Source organism: Necator americanus, chromosome IV (genome assembly GCF_031761385.1).
Source record: "Necator americanus strain Aroian chromosome IV, whole genome shotgun sequence".
NCBI classification, from domain to species: Eukaryota; Metazoa; Nematoda; class Chromadorea; order Rhabditida; family Ancylostomatidae; genus Necator; species Necator americanus.
In genome coordinates, this window is record NC_087374.1 from 15,020,814 (window position 1) to 15,040,197 (window position 19,384).

At 41.9% G+C, this 19,384-nt stretch overlaps 2 protein-coding genes across 6 annotated transcripts; one reads left to right on the top strand and one right to left on the bottom strand.

Moving 5' to 3' along the window:
• Positions 1–249: 249 nt before the first annotated feature.
• Positions 250–1,218, top strand: RB195_001327 (uncharacterized protein; the record flags this gene model as incomplete). Of its 3 annotated transcripts, none has more annotated exons than XM_064198060.1 (5): positions 250–277; positions 515–568; positions 829–882; positions 956–994; positions 1,145–1,218. In XM_064198060.1, the coding sequence occupies 5 exons, from the start codon at positions 250–252 to the stop codon at positions 1,216–1,218; spliced, it is 249 nt and encodes an 82-aa protein (XP_064053939.1). The 3 variants fall into 3 exon arrangements, with proteins under 3 accessions (XP_064053939.1, XP_064053940.1, XP_064053941.1); XM_064198059.1 differs by lacking the exon at positions 1,145–1,218 and adding an exon at positions 1,048–1,118; XM_064198058.1 differs by lacking the exon at positions 250–277 and having other exon boundaries at positions 532–568.
• Positions 1,219–2,491: 1,273 nt separating this feature from the next.
• RB195_001328 (uncharacterized protein) lies at positions 2,492–19,062 on the bottom strand (the record flags this gene model as incomplete). 3 transcript variants are annotated; one of them, XM_064198061.1, is made up of 14 exons in its annotated part: positions 2,492–2,758; positions 4,180–4,293; positions 4,365–4,467; positions 6,364–6,477; positions 6,863–6,936; positions 13,443–13,616; positions 13,724–13,887; positions 13,946–14,056; positions 15,882–15,976; positions 16,676–16,764; positions 17,583–17,642; positions 17,709–17,807; positions 17,861–17,957; positions 18,899–19,062. In XM_064198061.1, 14 exons carry the CDS (start codon positions 19,060–19,062, stop codon positions 2,492–2,494), a joined length of 1,725 nt encoding a protein of 574 aa, XP_064053942.1. The 3 variants fall into 3 exon arrangements, with proteins under 3 accessions (XP_064053942.1, XP_064053943.1, XP_064053944.1); XM_064198063.1 differs by having other exon boundaries at positions 18,899–19,020; XM_064198062.1 differs by lacking the exons at positions 13,443–13,616; positions 13,724–13,887; positions 13,946–14,056; ... (4 more) ...; positions 17,861–17,957; positions 18,899–19,062 and adding an exon at positions 9,626–9,637.
• Positions 19,063–19,384: the final 322 nt, after the last annotated feature.

The window sequence follows — 19,384 nt, forward strand, 5'->3', positions numbered from 1 at the left end:
TTACGGCAAAAAGGGAGAGGTCAGCGGAACCACCATGGATCGTCTAATCTACAATTCCTTCCCTAGCTTTTCTCACAGACTCCTTCATCACCTCAGATTCGTGGTATGCTGCCTTTAAGTCGAGAAAATCATTTGATAACAACTGGTAAATGATACAGAAGATATCACTTTCATTTTCACCTTGAGTGTGGAAGATGATGTTTTTTGCTGTTAGTGTTCTTAACTGCGTAGAGTAAGGAGCATTTAGTCATGCTAGACCATCTGAAAGCGGCTGCAAGTAAGATCACTAGTGATTTACCAGCTAATATGACAGGAATTCTTTGTTACCACTCTGAAGTGCTTGTCTGGGTCAGTTCCGCAGCGGAGATGGCCTGTTTCCCTTATGTGGATCTTATACAGAATACTACCACAAAATACTCTTTTGAATCGTACCACAGAGATTATTGGCTGGAAATAGCCACTAATACTGTTTTTCCATCTTCTACCAGAATTTGTTCCAAGGCTTAAATTTTAGAAATAACCGGTGACAAGATGAGTGTAGGGGCACAGAAAACGAAGCAAATAGCAAGTAAGTTGCATATTCGCGTACGTTTCAAATTGCTTTCCTCTAGTTTCAAGCAATGTAGTCGAGTAAAAAAAGACCTGAGGTGTGAATTTGCGTAAGCGGTGGTCTCACATTGATTCCAACTCCCAGCGGTTCGAGAGCAGCCGAATACGAAAAAGAATAAGGAATGTTTATCCGAAGCCAACTTTCGGAGAGATTTTCATGTTTGGAATCTCTCCACCAATCACTTCCGATTGAAGTGAAAGATCCGCATATTATTTCAGAAATAACTGGAGAGAAAATGAAGGAGGGCGCCCAGGCAACGAAGGAAGCGACACGTTAGCTTCATAACGATTGTTACTTTTCTTTCCCGTAACATCGTAGGTAGAACATATGAGTTTTCGTTTTCAGTTGATCTGCACGAGGGAGTAAAAGAAATGCAGGCCGCTAGTAAGTTGTACTCGTTAACTTCATCACTAAACTGTTGAAGACGAAATTATCAGATGACTATGAACAAAGTATGAGCGCTGATTTTCACGGGACGTGCGAACTTTGCAGACTGCAATCACTCTGATGCAACAGCATTTGTTTTATTTTGAGATGACCAGGCATACAAAAAGGAGAAAAACGAAGATGAAAAGAATAATGATCAAAAAGACCAAAAGGAAAAGTGAAAGGAGCGTACAGCGGAAGAAGACATTGATATTGATTAATTAAGTGAATAAAACCATTTCTGCAGAAATGCTTCGCGAGGGAACTTTGTCAGATGAGGATCTGAGACGAGAGAGAGGAGACTTTAATCGTCAAAGTTTATGTCCCAGTTTGCGCACTGAGATCGCATCATGTGATCCTCTTCTCCTCGTGATACGGAACCAATGAGATAAGAAAACAAAGTGGCGAAAGCGCTTGCGCATATGCTGTTGGATGTTCGAGGGCGAAGGAAGAAAAGGGTTCAGGATCCTGGAAGGAAAATCCTGAATTCCATGGATGGAGTAGAATATGGACTGGGAAACAAGAACAAAAATTGGAGGAGAGTGGTATAAGCGGGTCAAACACGAAACGAAACTCGGTGCGGATGCGTAAGCGGCTGCGCTCGATGCGGAGCAGTGGATCTAGCTTTTGGAATAGAAATGGGATCATGCGAACAGCAGCGACGAACGGTGCCCTCCTTGATCCTAACCGCTACGCATCACCGCACTGTTCCGACAGCAGCCTCTTACGCAACTGCAGCGATCTTCGTGTCGTTTTGATCCAACTGTACTTGATGTGGTCCCACGGCGTAATCTGTGTGTGCTTCTAATTGACATCACGCAAGGAACTTTCAAATTCCTCAAAAATTACTGTAACGACGGGTTGTTTTCTTCTTCAAGCTGTGCTTCGCCTCGTCATATACTTAATATTTTTATCCATTTAAATAGCCGACATTGTTGCGTTCAAAAAATCAATCCAATTAATATCCAAAGAAATCGAGGAAGAGGTGGTCTCATGAGAAAGGCAAGAATGACGGTGGCATTGGTCTGCAAAACCTATATAAGTACCGTGCAAGAACTACAGATAGTTATAAATACCTAAAGACACTAATACTGATTACTAGTAATCTACTGGTTCAATCGATAGGAAAGCGAGTTGTAATAATCAGCTAATAGTAAAGCTGTGAATTGAAAGAAGGAGAAATGAGGAACCGATGCTAAATGACGGAATGCTGACATCTTCCTGCTACAACATACATACACACTCTCTGATACAACTATTTTAACAGACAGGGGCTTCATCTATATATTGATTGGTTGAGAGGCATATGATCAACGATCAAATGTGCTAACAGTTATTGATTAAATATACATGTATATGTTGAAGAAGTTAAAGCTAGTACTACGTGGAAGAGAGTATGTACAGATACAGTGCAATCTTACAATGATGGACAGATCAATATATCGACTATTACGATTAGATTTTCCTAACGAGACGTACGAGTTCAGCGAGTGTCTGCGACTGAGCGTCGGAGATCGGTAACAGCGCCATATCGGGTGTGGCACGAATGTATGCGTTTATACTCTCGGCATGTTCGGCGACGAAAAGCACATCACGAAGCAGCGCCGGTTGCTCCGGTTCAGCTGTAGGTGTGGTAAGCGACAGTTCGGCCATGAGAGCAGGTCGATCCTCGAAATACCCGAACACACTATGGCATACGGTCAGCAACGAAGTTATCTCGTCCTGAAACGATCATTTTGAGGAAGTTTTCACGAGAACGTGGAGGGCGAATGGCTGCTGGTGCGATCCGAACTGCATCGTGACGAGTACCTCATTATCATCACAAACATTCCTTTTACTACCGATCTACTGATTTCGTTGCTTGAAGTTTAAAGGCATCACTCCACGAATCTGAGGTGGCGCAGATTTCAGGTGGAGTATTCTTATAAGGGATAGTAGATTATGGATAGGAGGGTGATTCCGTCCATTTCTTGCTAATTGGCGTAAAAATCGGCCCGGAAGATGCGACGCCGCACAAGGCTGGCGCGCAGCAATCGAACTCCATGTGGAAAATAGTGTGCCAGAACGCCCGAAGCCGTATCTTCCGGGCCGTTTTTTACGGCAATTAGGAGGAAATTGACGGAATCACCATCTTCCCCATAATCTACTATCCCGTATACGAATACTCCGCCTGAGATCCGCACCACCTCAAATTCGTGGAGTGATGCCTTTAAAGGTAGCATACCACGAAATTCACGATGTTGGGATCTGTTAATGAAAAGATAGCATTACGAGTGTAGATTACCAGTAAGAGCGCGTTCACTTTTATTTCGTCCAAATCGTCCTTAGAAACCTTCTCCGTGCACGAATTTTTCTACGAGACACCTTATAACGGCAGGTGTGTGTACACGGCTGATTCCGTCGGTAGTCCATCCATTGGTTTTACGAAAGTAGGCCGCTGTGGAAACCTCACTGATTAATGTGCGCTCGCGATGCGGGCATAAGGGCAGCGCGTTATAAGAGGTCTCGTTGGAAAATGCGCACAGAAAGGCTGTTTCCCACGCTGCTTTTTAGGACTACGAGGAGTTGAGCAGTTATACAGGCTTATGCTCGTAAGCTACACCTTTAACCCTATCTTTTTCTTAAGATATTCCAACATAATCAATTTCGCGATATGTTGTCGTTGAGTAATTGCTCATTCGAATTCTCCCCTACGGTCGTCATAAACTACTAAAAAAATAGATTAAATGAGTTGTCCCCAAATTACCAACAACCACGAACTTGCATGTACAACTATAAATGTATGTTCCATTACTTTTGAATAGTATGCATAGTTGTGATGTAGTACCGATTTTGTTTTCATTTACACAAACAAACATTCTATAACCAATATCTACTCATAAAAAACGGAACATAAGGTTAACGTAACGACGCGTATCCTAAGCATACAAATAGTGCGACATACGCTTCGTTAACCTCATATTTCAGAACTGAGAAAATAGAATGTAAGAGAAAACTGGCCGAATGTTTTGCGAGCTTTCTTACTACCTGGTATAATTATTGGTTGTATGCTACGTAGTCTATACTGGTCAATACGTTGTTTAATTAAATGTATCCGTAATATATGAGCCAACGCGCCTTCAGCCAATATGAAAAATCCGAACCTTTGAAAAAGAAAATCGGCCCACATACTCAATGAAGGCATCTACAAGCGGTGATAAGGCTGTGTCGATTTCTACAGAGCAGGAACTGTCGCTATCCTCGTCCTGTTTTGGTGTCTAAATGTCAGAACGTATTGCCACATATCCACGGTATTGCTCTCACTCAGATTCCACTCGTCTGACTCCACCTTTGAAGCATTGGTGTCGAATGAAACGCTGTTACAGTCATCAACCGACGAATGTCGTTTCTTCAGCACCTGCATCAGCGATTCGAATGGATTCGGGTGTGGACTGTAATAATAAAATTAAAGTACGTATAGATAACCACCATGTGTTATAGGTTTATTTGTGGGAAAAGTCCTTTTTCTGCAGCGTAATGCATTACGGAAATTTTTACAGTGTGACCATCGTTTCAGAAGAGTAAGCATGTATACGGATGAAAAATTTTCGGTGTTTGCGTAGATACTATGTTGATGCAGAAAAAAGACAGGACAAAGTTGTTGAGTTTTACAAAAGGGAGTTGCAGCGTGTAGAAATACAAAGAGGCTCAAACGAATAAGATTACACATCACTTTTTTTAAAAGCAGTTCACATTATCACAAATATGATGAGGAAAACCTACTATGGAAATCGGCATCTGTTTCTATGTTTCTATTCCACAAACAAACGCTACACTTCATAAAAAATACATGTTTTATAGTAACGAACTCTCCCTTCTGTATGTATTTTTGTGTGTGTGAGTATTTGTGTATTCACAGACAAATGAGTAAACATTTCAAACGGAACGTCCGGCTAACGACAGACTTTCATCATTTTCACGATTATATTTTGCAGAGCCAAAACAGTTTTACTTCATTTACGTTTGGTTTTACTTCCAGTTAACAATCTTTAACTCGAAGTCGTCAAAGTAAGGTACTCGAAGTTTTTCTTCAGAGCTGAAACTAGAATACTATCATTAAAAAATTACAATTGGATTTTTTACTTGAAAATATGAAGACGTTGTTCCGGGCATTAATCAGAGCTTCCCTCTTCTGCTTGATCTAGTTATTTATTTATGCACTCAAGGCTCTCCATGTATTGAATAGAAAAGGTAAAAAATCATAACAAAGATGAAAGGCAGTAAGAAAAAAAAGGGACCGTTGTGGGCAGAAACCCAGTAACAAACGAGAAAGAGGAGATCTCTCTTAGAATAAGCTATCCTAGAAACGAGGTCCCATCATGACGATTACCAAAATGGTAATCATGACAACTGCACTTCTTGCATATTTCGACATTCAAAAATTCGACTTGGACTCAACAAGCACCTGAGTACAATTTTTCTAGCGCGACTACTCATATTACGCTTACGTTTCTACAGAAACTATTCCACTAGTGTTCGCTAATGTATTCCGCTAACGAAAGCATCCAGAATTTGTTAGCTGCACCCAACACGGGCACCGACGACGTGGAATTCAGCCCGATCGCACTCGATCCCTCCGTTGCACTCCTGTGGAACAGTGCTGCGACAACGCAGGCAACTGAGTTAATTAAGTTGAAGTTGTTGCGTTCCGTCCGATTTCCCCCGGAGGAAGGAGGTGTATGACTCTGGCTCCTAACCTGGAGCTAACGTTTTACAGAGAAAGAGAGACTGATAGTTTCTCGTTGTCACTTCAGGAATAAAGAAACTCTCTGATCACTCTCGTTTCCTTGTCCCTGATGTTAGGTGCGACCGCGTGTTGTCGTGTGATTTCTCGAATGCTGTGCGATTAGAGGTTGCCGAGAAGACGGGCGACACGACCACAGACACTTTGTCATTCTTTCGGGTGGCATCCCTGCCGAGGTAGTGAGGTGAACGGAGGAGCGCACAAGGCGAAACGCAACAAAGACCTATCAGGCTCGACGATCGTGTTCGAAACTGCACCGGTCGAGCGCGCACAGTCAAGTGCACGACGATCCTGCTGAGGAGGGTGATGAATGAGGTGGCCGGGCGCGTCGATGTGAGAGGAACGCAGCTGTGCTGTTGCGACACAGTTCTCGCATGATTTGTAAAAATTGCACGAAATGAAAACAACTGCAGAGAATCTTCTCGAACTACCTTCTGTCAACGCAAACAATTTCACTTGCTCCGTCAAATAACGCATTATTTAGAACGAAGTGCTGGTGCACAAAAAACATTACATTAAGATATTAGAAAGAACTGTAACTCACTTATTCGATGCGAATAATGTTGATAAATGAGGCTGTATTTGGGTGATCACCTCTGGGCAGATGGTGGACTCGAATAATTCAGCGGAAGGCATAGGATATTCAGGAAGGAGGAAGCTGGAAAAAATATTTACCGTAAGAGAACCAACGAACTTTTGCAAAACTTTCACGCTGCTTGGATTTGCAGTACCAAATTCCTATCTAGATCTACTCGGCAGAAAAGGCATTGGGATAAATTGCTACGTGACGCTTCATTAAGGGAAGAATTAGGGAGATCTTTTTTGTCAGCTGCCAAATTCTGCACAATTGCCCAATCGAAGAACAAAGAACACGATGTTATGCTTACACTTCTATCTTTTGTGCTACAGGATACTTTGTAACGGTGTACGTTACGGACTTCTATAAATTCATTTCACCGTCATTCCCTTCCCAAGCAGGTTATCGGAAGAGAAAATCCCGTATTAGAATGAACTTATGCAGAACGTCTGATCGATGTTTTTACCTCATCAAGCTACGAAAACCATGTCCGTCGACAATTTTCGATGGGATCTGATCAATCAGCATCATCATAGCGATCTGAAAAAAGCGAATCCTAATGAGTTTCCGTTAACAGCAACAAAGCGCTTAAAAGGACAATTGCTTTAGAAACAACCCATAGCATATACTAGAACTTTAGCAGGATTTATTGGAAATCTCAGAGATAGATCGCACTGTTGCTTCTATTAAAATATGTTCAATTCAAATAATTCAAATCGAATTCGAATCATGGCCTCTTACGTACGTTACCAAGACTGCGATCGGACGATCGAGGTAAAGATCAAATGTATCAAAGTCATGATTTCTCCGTGAATCTTCACCTTAACAATATTTCCATCGAATTCGATGAATGCTTGAAAAACCAAAGGGATTTTTTTTGCTAATTAATGTGTGCTTAGCACACCCATAACTCGTCCAAAATTTATAATAATCTACAAAAAAGACGTCAAATTGTGTACCGACCTCAACAGGGAACCCTAATACAACTATACTACTTCCTCGGCTAGTCGTTGTCGTATGAAATCGTATGGTTAGGATCAGATGAGGATCATAGAACTCAGGTACGTCAGTTCTCTTCTATCTATCGATGTGGAGAGAAGAAGAAAATACGTCCAAAGTTCCGTCAAAGTCCGTCAGAAAAATCCCCCTCGTCTTATGAGGGCACAACTGCATCGCCCACTCTTCCGTGTGAGTTGTGCAGATGAACGGATTTGAGTGTCCCTGGGTGACTCAGATACCCAGGAGAGTTCCGTGTTTGCACCGTCACAGTCCCAAATTTTCCCTGGCCTTTGACTAATGGTGAAAAGCTCCTAACCATAAAAATCCCCATCCCCGGAAACCTGATTTCGAAAAAGCTGTCCCGTCCTTCCACAACGGCCTAAAATTCAGCTGCGGAAAGAGTGGTTGGCTCTACTCTGCAGTCCGAGGGGAGATAGCGAAGGTCCCACCTCAATTGTACATATTCGCTAGTTTCACCGCGCCGCCTACGCAACTGCACCGAACTTCAGGTCGTTTTGATCCAACTGGAACTAATCAATTCGTAATATTTAAAGTTCACCTTTCACCACCAAAATTCAACCAAAATTATCGATAAAAACTGATACTTTGATTCGGAAACAATATAGTATATAAAAACATTCCGTTCGTTGCACGAAAACTAGGTAGTATACTCGGACAGAATTACAGGAGATCTCTTGTTGTGCAACGCATTGAAGAAATCTCCAGAAATTCACGAAATGTTGTATAAATATCAAAAATCATTTCCTCGAGTGTTGTGTTGTGATTATTGTGAAGCGTGTGTGCATGGAAGCTATTAAGCTTCTCATCTTCGACGATGATGCATGCGTATCGGATACGATTCGGATCGAAATCCACGTACGGCTGACCAAACGACCGACTCACTGACCACCCACGTACGAGGATCATCTCAGAACCAGGTCACCTTGAACAATGGCAAGCTTTCAACGCTATGACAACGAAATCGAATCAAAACGCCTCGCGATCAGAGGGACGTCGAAACGTGTTTGGGCGGGCTCGGGGGAGGAAAAAGAGGAAGAGGAAGAAAAGAAGAAGCTAGTGGATGTCCAGACTGGACAGACTGGAATTTTTAGTAGCCGTACATATGATTGCAGTAGTTTCTATGAAACTGAAATAACCGACCATCCGAAACAAATTAATATCTTAATTTGTTTTATTAAGGTACCCGCCCTAAATAAAGCATTCCATTTCTTCGTTTACGGTCATAACTTGCAGTCCACAATTTCAAAAAATACCATGGAATCAGAGCGAATTGTGCAATTAGTAACACTCTACTGACTTAGTTCTTCGACAACTACAATCTTTCTGGTAATTTTTAAAATGTGGGTAAAAAAGTAGTCTTCGAGGAGAGATCTTCCAGGCAATTATGTGATAGTCATTGATTCAGAGAGATCGCAGCATATCGATCAGGTCCGAATCAATGACTATCACATAATTGCCATCAGTTTCAACTTTCACATTCAATTCTTCGCAATCTCACGACATTTTTGCATTTTTAAACAACGTACGACAAAAAATTGCGCAGAATTGATCCGAAATACAACGCAGGATATAAACTACTGTGTTGAAGAAAAAGTATTTCATGCAAATATCAAGTTTAGTGAGGACTGAGGTACAAATAATAATGAGCAACGAGTATCACGACTACTGCAATACAACGTTTACAAAGGAGAAGAAAAAAATCCTGAACACCGTTTCTAAGCCAGAGTTTCAGATCCAATCTACAGTGTTCTACCGTGATCACAATTCTGAACAAGGATCAAAGGAGAGTCTAATCTGGAGTATTCCAAAGAGAAGTCGAATCTAATTCTGTCGAAATTCACGGACCTATGGGTTCTTTGGGCGGCAACCTGTTAACACAACGAATTTTCAGCTCACGCGAATACTATTAGCGCACTTCAACAAGTCTACGAAGAAATATCGCTTGGGAAACTTCAGAAGATGTGATCAGTCAGCTAATGAGTGAGGAAAAACCTTGTTTTCCACATACTTCCACGAAAAAAAGTTCCATGAAGTCTACGTAGAAGTTTTCACAGTACCGTGCAGGATGGAACACAGTTTTACAGTACAGGATGGAACAGGAGCATAAAAATATCGGGTGAGATATTTGCTCGATAACCAGCTCTAATAATGAGGGAATAAGCTGTAACAAAAGAGATCTAGCACAAAGTCCTTTTAGGCAAAACTGCACCTGGAAAAACATCCGCAGCTCGACAAAGCAGGTAGATCACTTTGGGTTATCAATTAACAAAACGATGCACTCTGCATTAGTGATCAAATAGAAGCTCGTAAGGTGGACTTCATCATTATTCGTGAAGGCGTGGAGTTGCTTGGAATGCATAATTTCATCGCTATTTCACTTTACGTGCTTTCGTTTCATTACATGCGCAACGTGGGAGTGTAAACTGTTGTGTCGTGGTGTGGATTGGTCCGCGCGGTTGTTGATTGATCCGCATTCAAGGTTTTAAAGTAATATTTTGTGCTTGTCAGATGTACAAACTACGTTACTGCGAAGGCACTTGCGACTGGAGAGAAGCAAAAGTCAAGTTTTTCATCGAACTGAACCCAAATTTATTCTAGTAGTGGAACTCGTGGAAACAAAACAACTAAAGTTCCGATACTGTTCTCCACCGGACCTGCTATCCATTTCATAAGGGTTTGCCTGGCTCAATTTGCTGCTGTTTTTAATCGTCCTAGTCCGAGGAATTAGGCCAAGAGAGGAAGTACAATCGCTATCGCGCGATGAGAAGACAACGATCAGGATCCGGTCTCCTATCGTTTCTTCTCCTTACCTCGTACATATGTCCACCCTTTAAGCTGCCAGTCAATCAAGTAGAAACGTGTCTTCTTATCTATAACGTTTCTCTTTTCTTTTTCTACCCACTCGAGCCTGTTTCGTCGGGCGCGGGGCGCTAATGCCAAGGGATCGGATGGCCGTCGGAAGGCGACCACAACTGGTTACGCTGTTGTTGCAAAGACATAAACAACAATAGCCCACTGGCCGGTTATTAGCGGCCGACTGGAAGTCGAGGTAGGAAGTAGAGGAATGAGATAAGGGGGAAGTGAGTTCAAAGAATCATGCGAAGGAATTCAATTATGAAATCATGAGAACCTCACAAAAAATAGAACAGAAAAAGGCAATTTTGATAGAAATTAATTCATATTTGAAGCATTCCAAAACGAGTTGGGCTGAGGCAGCGTCTGCGGTACAAAATTGCCCTAATTTTGCATATTTTGAAGGAGATATCGACAGGAGTTCCATCGATTTTTATCATTGACTTACAACATAAACTCTAGCTCTAGTGTGGTAGCTAAAATGGAACGTTACGGTGAAGAATATAAGTCATAAGAAAAGAATATACGTTGCCTTTTTTTCATAGGTTATTTATTTATTTTCGCAGAATTTAAAAGGGCATCCAAATTGGAATCCAGTGCAGTTACAAGTAGAGTCTACACTTGCAAACTGTCTTTGCATCCGTTGTATGTTTGTAACCAGAACTCGGTTGCAATACCTTTTTCTATTTCCCCAAGGTCCAGTTGGACTGTTCGTAGCTTTGTGCTTGTGTTGAACGACTTAAGAGATTCACATTTGGAGCTAGCCGAGGGCGATAAACCGGTCGCGCCTCATGGAACGAGCGATCTCGCTGGGCTGGGAGCGCGCTCGCACCTCAATTATACGGTAATTGACCAAACGAAGAGGACGCTGACGCTATGGGAGCTGCATACATGCGTACTTAGCCACCCAAGAATGCAAAAGTCGCGTTGAAATAAATTCCGGACAGACGGAGAGATCTCACTGAAAAGATTGGTTTGTTTTGAGATTTGTTAAGGGGGTAATACCAGTGAGATGAAGAAAGAGTAATTCATCTTCGAAGCTTTGAGCGCTTCAAATCAAAAATTTTCTAGAAAATTAGGAGAGGGAACGTTTTAAAGAAACTAAAAAGACTGAAAAGGCACAGAGAAGCGAAAGAGCGGAGACTGAAAACCACTTAAAATGATTCCGCAGCTTTCCTAAATGAGAACAAGTTTGTTCATTTATTTACTTTTTTATTCGCGAACCTCAAGACCTTCTTGAAATAACAAATTTCAATAAGTGGAAAAGGATTCGTTACTGTGCTTCGTGCTTCAAGATCTAGCCCTGCGCGAAAAAAAAACAAAAAGATCCATGCCAGCTAGTAGTGTAGTTCGGAAGAGCAATATTTCAGAAACTAGCAAACTACAAATTAAATTGAATATTGCTTATCAAAAGACCTCAAGTACAAAAACCCTAAACGTTGCAGGAAAAAAATGTGGCAAATGTCCTCCACATCTTCTGAATTTCAAGTTTTTCAGTGAGTAGTTGAAATAAAGCACTGAAGTATAAAGTCACATAGGGAAATTGTCTAAATTTGCCAGTAAAGAAAATGTGGCAGAATGAGAAGAGGCTGGCAGTGATACTGTGACATCGCCGCGGGACCTGACATGGTCTTACAAAAGGATGTCGAGCATAACACGGTCATATTTCGCGAAAACGATTTCTGCGGACGGTAGCAGAACCGTCGTGAATCCTACACAACGGAAGCCTCTTTCCCTCACAAAATGCAAGCACATTTTCTTAGTTATGGGGAGTCTTTGACCTAATGAGAAAATAATGAGAAAAAAAGAAGATGGAGACGGAAAAAATTGGAAATAAAAATTTTGACGGGAAAAACAATGGAAATTTGTGATTTTTGCAAAGTATGTAATTAAAAAATGAGGCACAGCATTACTATTTTCAGCTACCTACAGTAGAGAAACCCTATGAAAAAACTTTGCAGATTTCACAGCGATTATGTATAATGAAAAATAAGAAGCAGGTGTTATTTAGAAATCAGAAGAACCTTTCGTCGAAGCTCTAAACACGTTATTTAAAAAAAAGAACATCCGAAATGTTTTCATATTTGTTGGGTAAATCCAAAAAAATGGAAACAGGATTAAGTTTGAGGGATTTTGTCGAGAATTGTTTATCTTAGATTTCGATCAGGTCCTTTTTGGCGACGTGACTTGATTAGTTCATGCACACAGTACAGGTTGTAGGTAATCGACACAATGAGAGAGTAAAAAAATCGTCAGGAACTTGAAGCTTAATCCAAAATGTGCATTAATTTACGTCCTTATCTCTCCTCAACGACAATCCCTTCCGAAGACCACATAAATGTGTCTCATGGATTCTCTCTCAGATTCCAACAGTTGACAGAGCGGCGGTTTGGTGTTTTGTATTTCCCGGAGCTCTTGCACCTGCATTTGCGATGCGATGTGAGTCAATAGGCAATGTTCCTCTGCGAGAAAAAAGAGACACGTAGGCGCAGTCGGAGTCAGCCGGCTGACCGTCCGCAAAGCAGTCGAACATCTGCCGATCCTATCACGGCATATCAATAGAGGACGTATGGATCGTCCGAAATTCCACTGGAGGATCGTCCGTACCAGCGTACGGTAGAGAAGTTCTTCAAGGTGACAGTCGTTTGTTGTTTTGATATTTACACAATTCTATTTCAGGAAAGCAAAGTAAGAAAACGAGAATAGTTGGTACGTAGAGTTTTCATCGGAAAATTCGGCTAAATATGACTGACATGAAGCATCAAATCTTTCCAATTTTTTGAAGGAAAGAAGAAATAAAACGTCTTCGCTTGTGTACTGAAAATAGGAGAATTCCCAACGGACAACCCGCTTAACGTTCCAAGATTTGTGAGAATTGATTCCAGTTTGAGTAAGAAGGTGTAACACAGCTGCATCAAGCCATTGAAAGAAGTTCTCACAGAAATACATAGGTGCTCCTAATGTTTTCACGAGTCAATGGGGTGATTTGATGAGTAAAGTAAAGTTAAAAGTTGATAAAACGGTTTATATAATAACGTTTCACCGCATTATTAGAGAAGCGTTTACGATGTGCTTCCATGGAACTCATAGAATGAATGTGGTTATAATGTCGCCAGTTCTCGTTGACTCCAATAAAATTATTGCATCATGATAGATCATCGTGGTCTACTTACCTGCGCGTTAATCTTCCGTTCATCGACGTGACGTAGCGTAAAATGTCGCGATTTTGATGCGTTTTTCTGATCTATATCGTTCTCGATCTCTTCCGTACGTTTTTTCTGGCCGAGCGCAGCGAAGGCGGACGTTTTTGCGCTAAGATCAGTCGGCTCGTGAACGTCATCTTCGACCTGAATAATAGAGAAATCGAGGTTCGGGGGGCGGATAACTTCCGTCAAAGAGTGGGAAAATTGAATATCGTGGTGAAAATTCGAAGAATCACATGGAAAGCATTAACCTCTGTGGCTTCTTGTTTGATCGCCATTGGTTGTGCAAAGATTTTCACCGGTTTAGGAGCCGGCAATCCCATAGGAGCGATAGACAGTGGAGGGAGAGGAGGTAATGCAGGTCCGAAGAACGAAGACGCTACCGAGGATGCAGTGTCACTCGCTGATGAGGAGGCTGAAAATTTTCATAGCTTCGATCCTCAATGTATCGAGAAAAAATCCAGTTTTCGTACCAGAGGGACTTTTCTGTGGTTCCGGCGACGCTTTCTTATTGATATGCGCTACCATGGTCGATGCCACCTGGGTGTTCATCTCTCTCAACAATTGGGCTCTAGCCTTCTCTTCTAAAATTAACAATCCATCAAATTCGCTTCTGAGTTTTCTCCCGCCAGGATAATTCCTCGATTTTTTTAAAGGAGTTTTCATACATGATTTTTCTTCGAACGCCTCGTCATAGCGATTCAAATGGAACGCCTTATCTGCAGGAGTTTTAACCATCATCGCGCAGCTGGCGCGCGCCATACCTGCGATCGACGACGATTATTCTAAATTCAATGAGGACGAACAGCTGCGCTTCGAGCAGCCGGTTTCCAGTAGCTGATAGTAAGGCCAATTGTCCACCGAACAGGCATCATTATACCAGTTTGAAATCATCACAATTATTCGAAAACGAAACGGTGAGTGGACAACGGCGTATAGGTTACTATACAGTACTTTATCGGAACTGCTCAATTCTTCGGGCGGAAATTCAAACACTCGTTGTTTCTTTTTTCCACCCCTGTTTGGTTACAATCAGGATCATCAGAGGTTTCTTCCGGAGAAATTAATTACAATTCAAGAATTTCGGTTCTATGGATTGTTTCATAGATGAATCACCAAGGGGTACGCTTGGTTTTAATCATCAGCTACAATTCAGAAAACATGTAACTTGTCCCAAAAAAAAAAGAAAACAGAGAAGAAAAAAGAAACTTGTACCATTTCTAAAGTGTTGTTCTACCTACTAAGGAACGTTTCCTTTTCTATTTCTTTTTATCTGTACTTTACTTTTTTACAAACTAAGCTAAGCGCACGGATAAGTTGTGTGTGAAATCCTCGAGAAGCCCAGACTCGAAAGTTACACTGCATCAAAGGGGTTCCTGAAACCAAAGGATTTAATGCCGGCCAAATCTACAAAAACTGCAGTTTTCTTCTAGGTACAAGTAGAATTCCTTACAGCTCCTTACCACATCGTACCTTTTAAGCATTTTAGTTTCTTTTAGAAGATCGTTTCGTAGAATACTAACTAAAAAGAAATGTTTTGGCACATTATCGCTTGAAACACTAACTAAAACTACCGCACAACAAAACGGCAAAATGAAACTGGAAGGAAAATATCCAGAGGACTGTTGTAACGGTGAAGAAAAATGGTGCAAAGCGTTGTTTTAAGGGAGTGTTCAAAACTGTTTTTATTGATCTTTTTCTATTTTAAGCCTACTTCTACTTTATGTAAATCTCAAATATGAGTATAATTATCAGTGGGACACCCTCTACGCTGTGCTCTTCTTCGGTGATTTCTTCGTTATCCAATTTTTTCCAATCTATCCAAGCTTGATACGAATCTCCCTTTAGAAAAAGCGCAACGTAACGTGTTGCGTACGTGCGTACGCATCTTAGCCAGTCTTAGTCTTTGTTCAACATGCTGTGCTGACTGGGCGATGATGAACCGGTCCATCGAGACCATTTCGAATAGTCTAAAAGCGGTCCCAGCGGCAGGCCCCATTGGCGCAGCGGCACGGGCGGAGAGAAACACGGGGCCTGGTCCAGGCGTCGCCGGCCCGGCAATACGACCAGCTCACTTCTGAGATGGACGACACGATCACGACGAGATCACCACTCACATTGCGCAACCTCTAGACACCGTTAATAATGGAAACTCGGTGAGTAAAGTGCGGGCCGCGACTGGTGAACAGCGCGGGAAACTAACAAGATGTGCTGAATCCAGAGAAACAAGGACCTCATTAATGAGAAATCACACTTAGAAAAATTAAACAGAGGCGTACTGGTCTTTTTTATTTAAAGAAAATTCAAACATTTTTCCTATCCTTCATCCTAATCCCTAAGTTCTTCTAAAAATTCACCGAAGAATTCTGACAGAAACTCAGAAGAATTTCCAGAACCCGGCGCACTTACCCATTTTTAGAATGAGAGTGGATTGCCGGGCTTCTTGAACTTGTTGATATTCCTGCACATGACAACTTCGTAAGTGACGGATCATTCCTGTGGTGCTGAAATAAAGTAAACTTATGCTCTTCATCGAAAACTTTTAAATATTCTCAAGATTTGGTTCCTTGTGCGAGACTTTAACAGATGGATAGGGTCGAGGAATTGCTAGTGGGTAGATGCACGAGATTTTTGGTTATTTTGGTGAAAGCACCAACTACTCGACGGCCTTGCCGATTTCGGACGGTGTGTTTTTGCGAACACGACGACAACGTCGAATCTCGTGCTCGGCTGCTCACAAAAGACAGCTCAAGAATACTAGACGAAGCGGTGTCTTGTTTTGAGAATATCAGAATAGATGGCGATCGCCGTGGTTCGTGCTTTTCCGCTCAAACAACAACATCTCCACTGCTGCAGTTGTATTTTTCCATAAATTATAACCTAAATTCATTCAGGCGTGTAGAGAGAGGAGTCGAGAGGAAGCACCACCCTCGGTAAACAATCTCATCTTCTGCTCGTCTTTCTTGTTACTTTTCCTGTGGAACACACACTCGCGTTGTCAAAAAGGAATGTTCGAGATCGAGAAATGCTTGTGGTGACTATTCTTCATGGATAAGATTGAATAGTCGCGCCTCAGAAAATCGTGGATGGTCCAAAGAATGAGACGGTGCGCCAATTCCTAAGGGGCCTCTCGTAAGAACTTTTCTACGACAGGAGAGAGGGAGGGAGCGCGCGAAAAAAAAACGCATCGAACAAAAAGGAACCTGCTATTGGTGGCTTTGATCTTCTTCCGACATAGCCGACATTCGGCTGCCTGCTCTGGCGTGGGCAGTTCGTCGAAGAATCGCCATACCTGCAATGAGATTTGAACCGGTCACACAGCTATGGGAGGAATTCTGGATCTTGCATCTTAGCATAGTCATTTCTTGTCTCACATGACTGTCCAGAAATGATGTTATTCTAAACATTCTCCCCTTGAATCTGAATAGTATATATGAGCCCATCAATGAAATTTTGTACCACCTGAACAGTGGCCCAATCGCCCCATGTCAAATTAAAAAGATTGAGACTTTGAACCCATGAACTTCCGACAAAACGTCGGGCAGAGGAAAAGTGAGTAATATGAACTAAGTTGTTTTCTCTAAGAAGGAAATCTCACAAAAATTATTCTAAAAAATAAAAAATGACGAAAGAGTCCACAGTATACTTTGGGCGCTATGACAAACACAGGCAGATCCGCAATTATAACACAAATCGTTTGCGTTAAGGGATCGAATTTAGTTGCTCCCGACGAGAACGTTAGTCACCATTCCAGATGCGGTGAGCTCGATTAAGAATTAAGATTAGGAAATAAAATGAAGCTGAAAATCGTGATCTCACCGCAATAATCTTTGAACAGCTGTTGTCTGTTGTCTTTTTTTTCTCGCAAGACTCACCAAAACATAAAGGATCACGAAAGATATTCGCAAACAGGTGGCAAAAATTCAAACAAAAAGCCTCAAACACAAAAGGGGCTCTTGAATATAATCCCTTGCCATGGAAATAGTTTCGATAAATCAAACGTTAGTCTCTTTTTCGCTGCCGAAAACACAAAGAGTGATTTCCTTTCCATATTCTTCCCAAGCAACTGTGTATCATCTGCCTTTGGCGGCCTGGTGTATAAAAACGCACCTTCGCGGTTTTCATCGTCGAACCTCCAACACGTTTTCGAGGCATCGTATATTCAGAGTTCTAGAATTGTTTTATACAATGTACTGTAGTCATGTATCCGGAAAAAAAACTCTCTTTAAGGTTTACCATTCTCGGTTTCCCTTCCGAAGCGGTTGTGCCGGCTGTCGTCTGCAATGCTGCGATGTGTTGCGATTGCAACACAGCCACCTGCGATTGCAGTAACGACTGAAATCACTTGGCGCTCAAACAAATATTTTAGATAATCCCTACAAAATCACCTGAAAATGAGGGGACTGTAACTGTGAGGCAAATGCCGCGAACGCTGACGGAAATGATGAGAACGAACCCGGCTGCGGTAACTGCAGCATCGCAAGCCTAAATTAGGATTAGATCAGGAATTTCGTAAAAACCTCGTTTCAATGGTACTAATCATGCTAGCGAATAGTGAAGCATTAGAGCTGTATAGGATGGAACTTAGATAGCAGTATCACGACTGTGAATCAACGAGACGTATAAGCGTTGAGCAACAGCGTCCCAGGATAGAATAAGCCCTGCCCACCCGCTGGATTACGGCACAGCTGTTAAGCATGCACACAAAATTACGGCAAACGTAGAGAATTTGGAATACCATGGAATACCTAAAAATTATGCCATAAACTTGTTATCCTCAGAGGAATACAAAAAAAAAAATCAGAAATGTTTCTGAGGCCAGAATCCGGAAGGGCTCGTGGAAATCAGGTTGAACTGTTAAGACAACAGGAAGAAGATTTGTGATAATCGCAAGATCAGTTTTTCGTAAGAAAGGGAGACGTACAGAAGTACAAATAAATTCGTGGTTCCGAAGATACGGAGAAAATTATCAGAAATTTCACAAGTTAGAGTTTCTAGATAACTTGATATTTGACCCCTATACTGATACTTGATATTTGAGAAAAATATTTGAGCGTACATGAGCTCTCTTAACATCGCCGGAATCAATCGAGCACAATTTTGAAAAGTAAAAAAAATTCGCAGCTTTAGAGCTGGAGTTGAGAAATTGAGTTACATCAACCTCTTGAACTTCTGGACACTTCGTGCAGCACCTGCTACCAGAAATACATCTCGACACCTATACTGAAAATAACAGCGATTTGATGCGCTACAAAATGGCCCCTAAGTGACATGGACTATCTGTGCAGCCTCCGTGGTATAAATAGAGTTGAGTGTTGTTTACAGTATGGCATACGGTAGGTACGGACGTAGCATCGGACATGACAACGAATTAGCATTTTGGTTAGGCGCGCCGAGCAACTGACTGACGGATGGGATGCACGAACCGAATAGGAGGACAAGGAGACGGGACTGGAGACTGAAGGTCCAACAGACGTCGGCCAGTAGAGACGTGATGGTTACATAGCCTAGATTCGTCTCGCTCGGCACGGAACGCCTTGGTCAACATACACATACACACAAACATGCGGACAGCGACGAATACATGCATGCGACGACTCGGGAGGCGAAAACGAGATGTGAGGTTCGGATTGACTACTCGAGTACTTGAGTTGAGGAGATGAATAGAAGAGGACGAGAATTAATCCTTCATCTCAGCAAGTAGAGCTGCGGGTACGCACGAGTGAAAGAGAGGTGGAAAGCCTGTAGTGGAAGTACCGGGGAAGTGAAGGTACTGCTTCCACTCACTTTTATTGATAAAAGGCTTCTATTCGCATTTTTCGGAAAAGGAGGAGTGTCACTGGCATTTTCCAGAAATTGAGTGTGGGTCTCCTTATTGAAAAGAAAGAAAATTCTCTAGATGTTAGTATTGA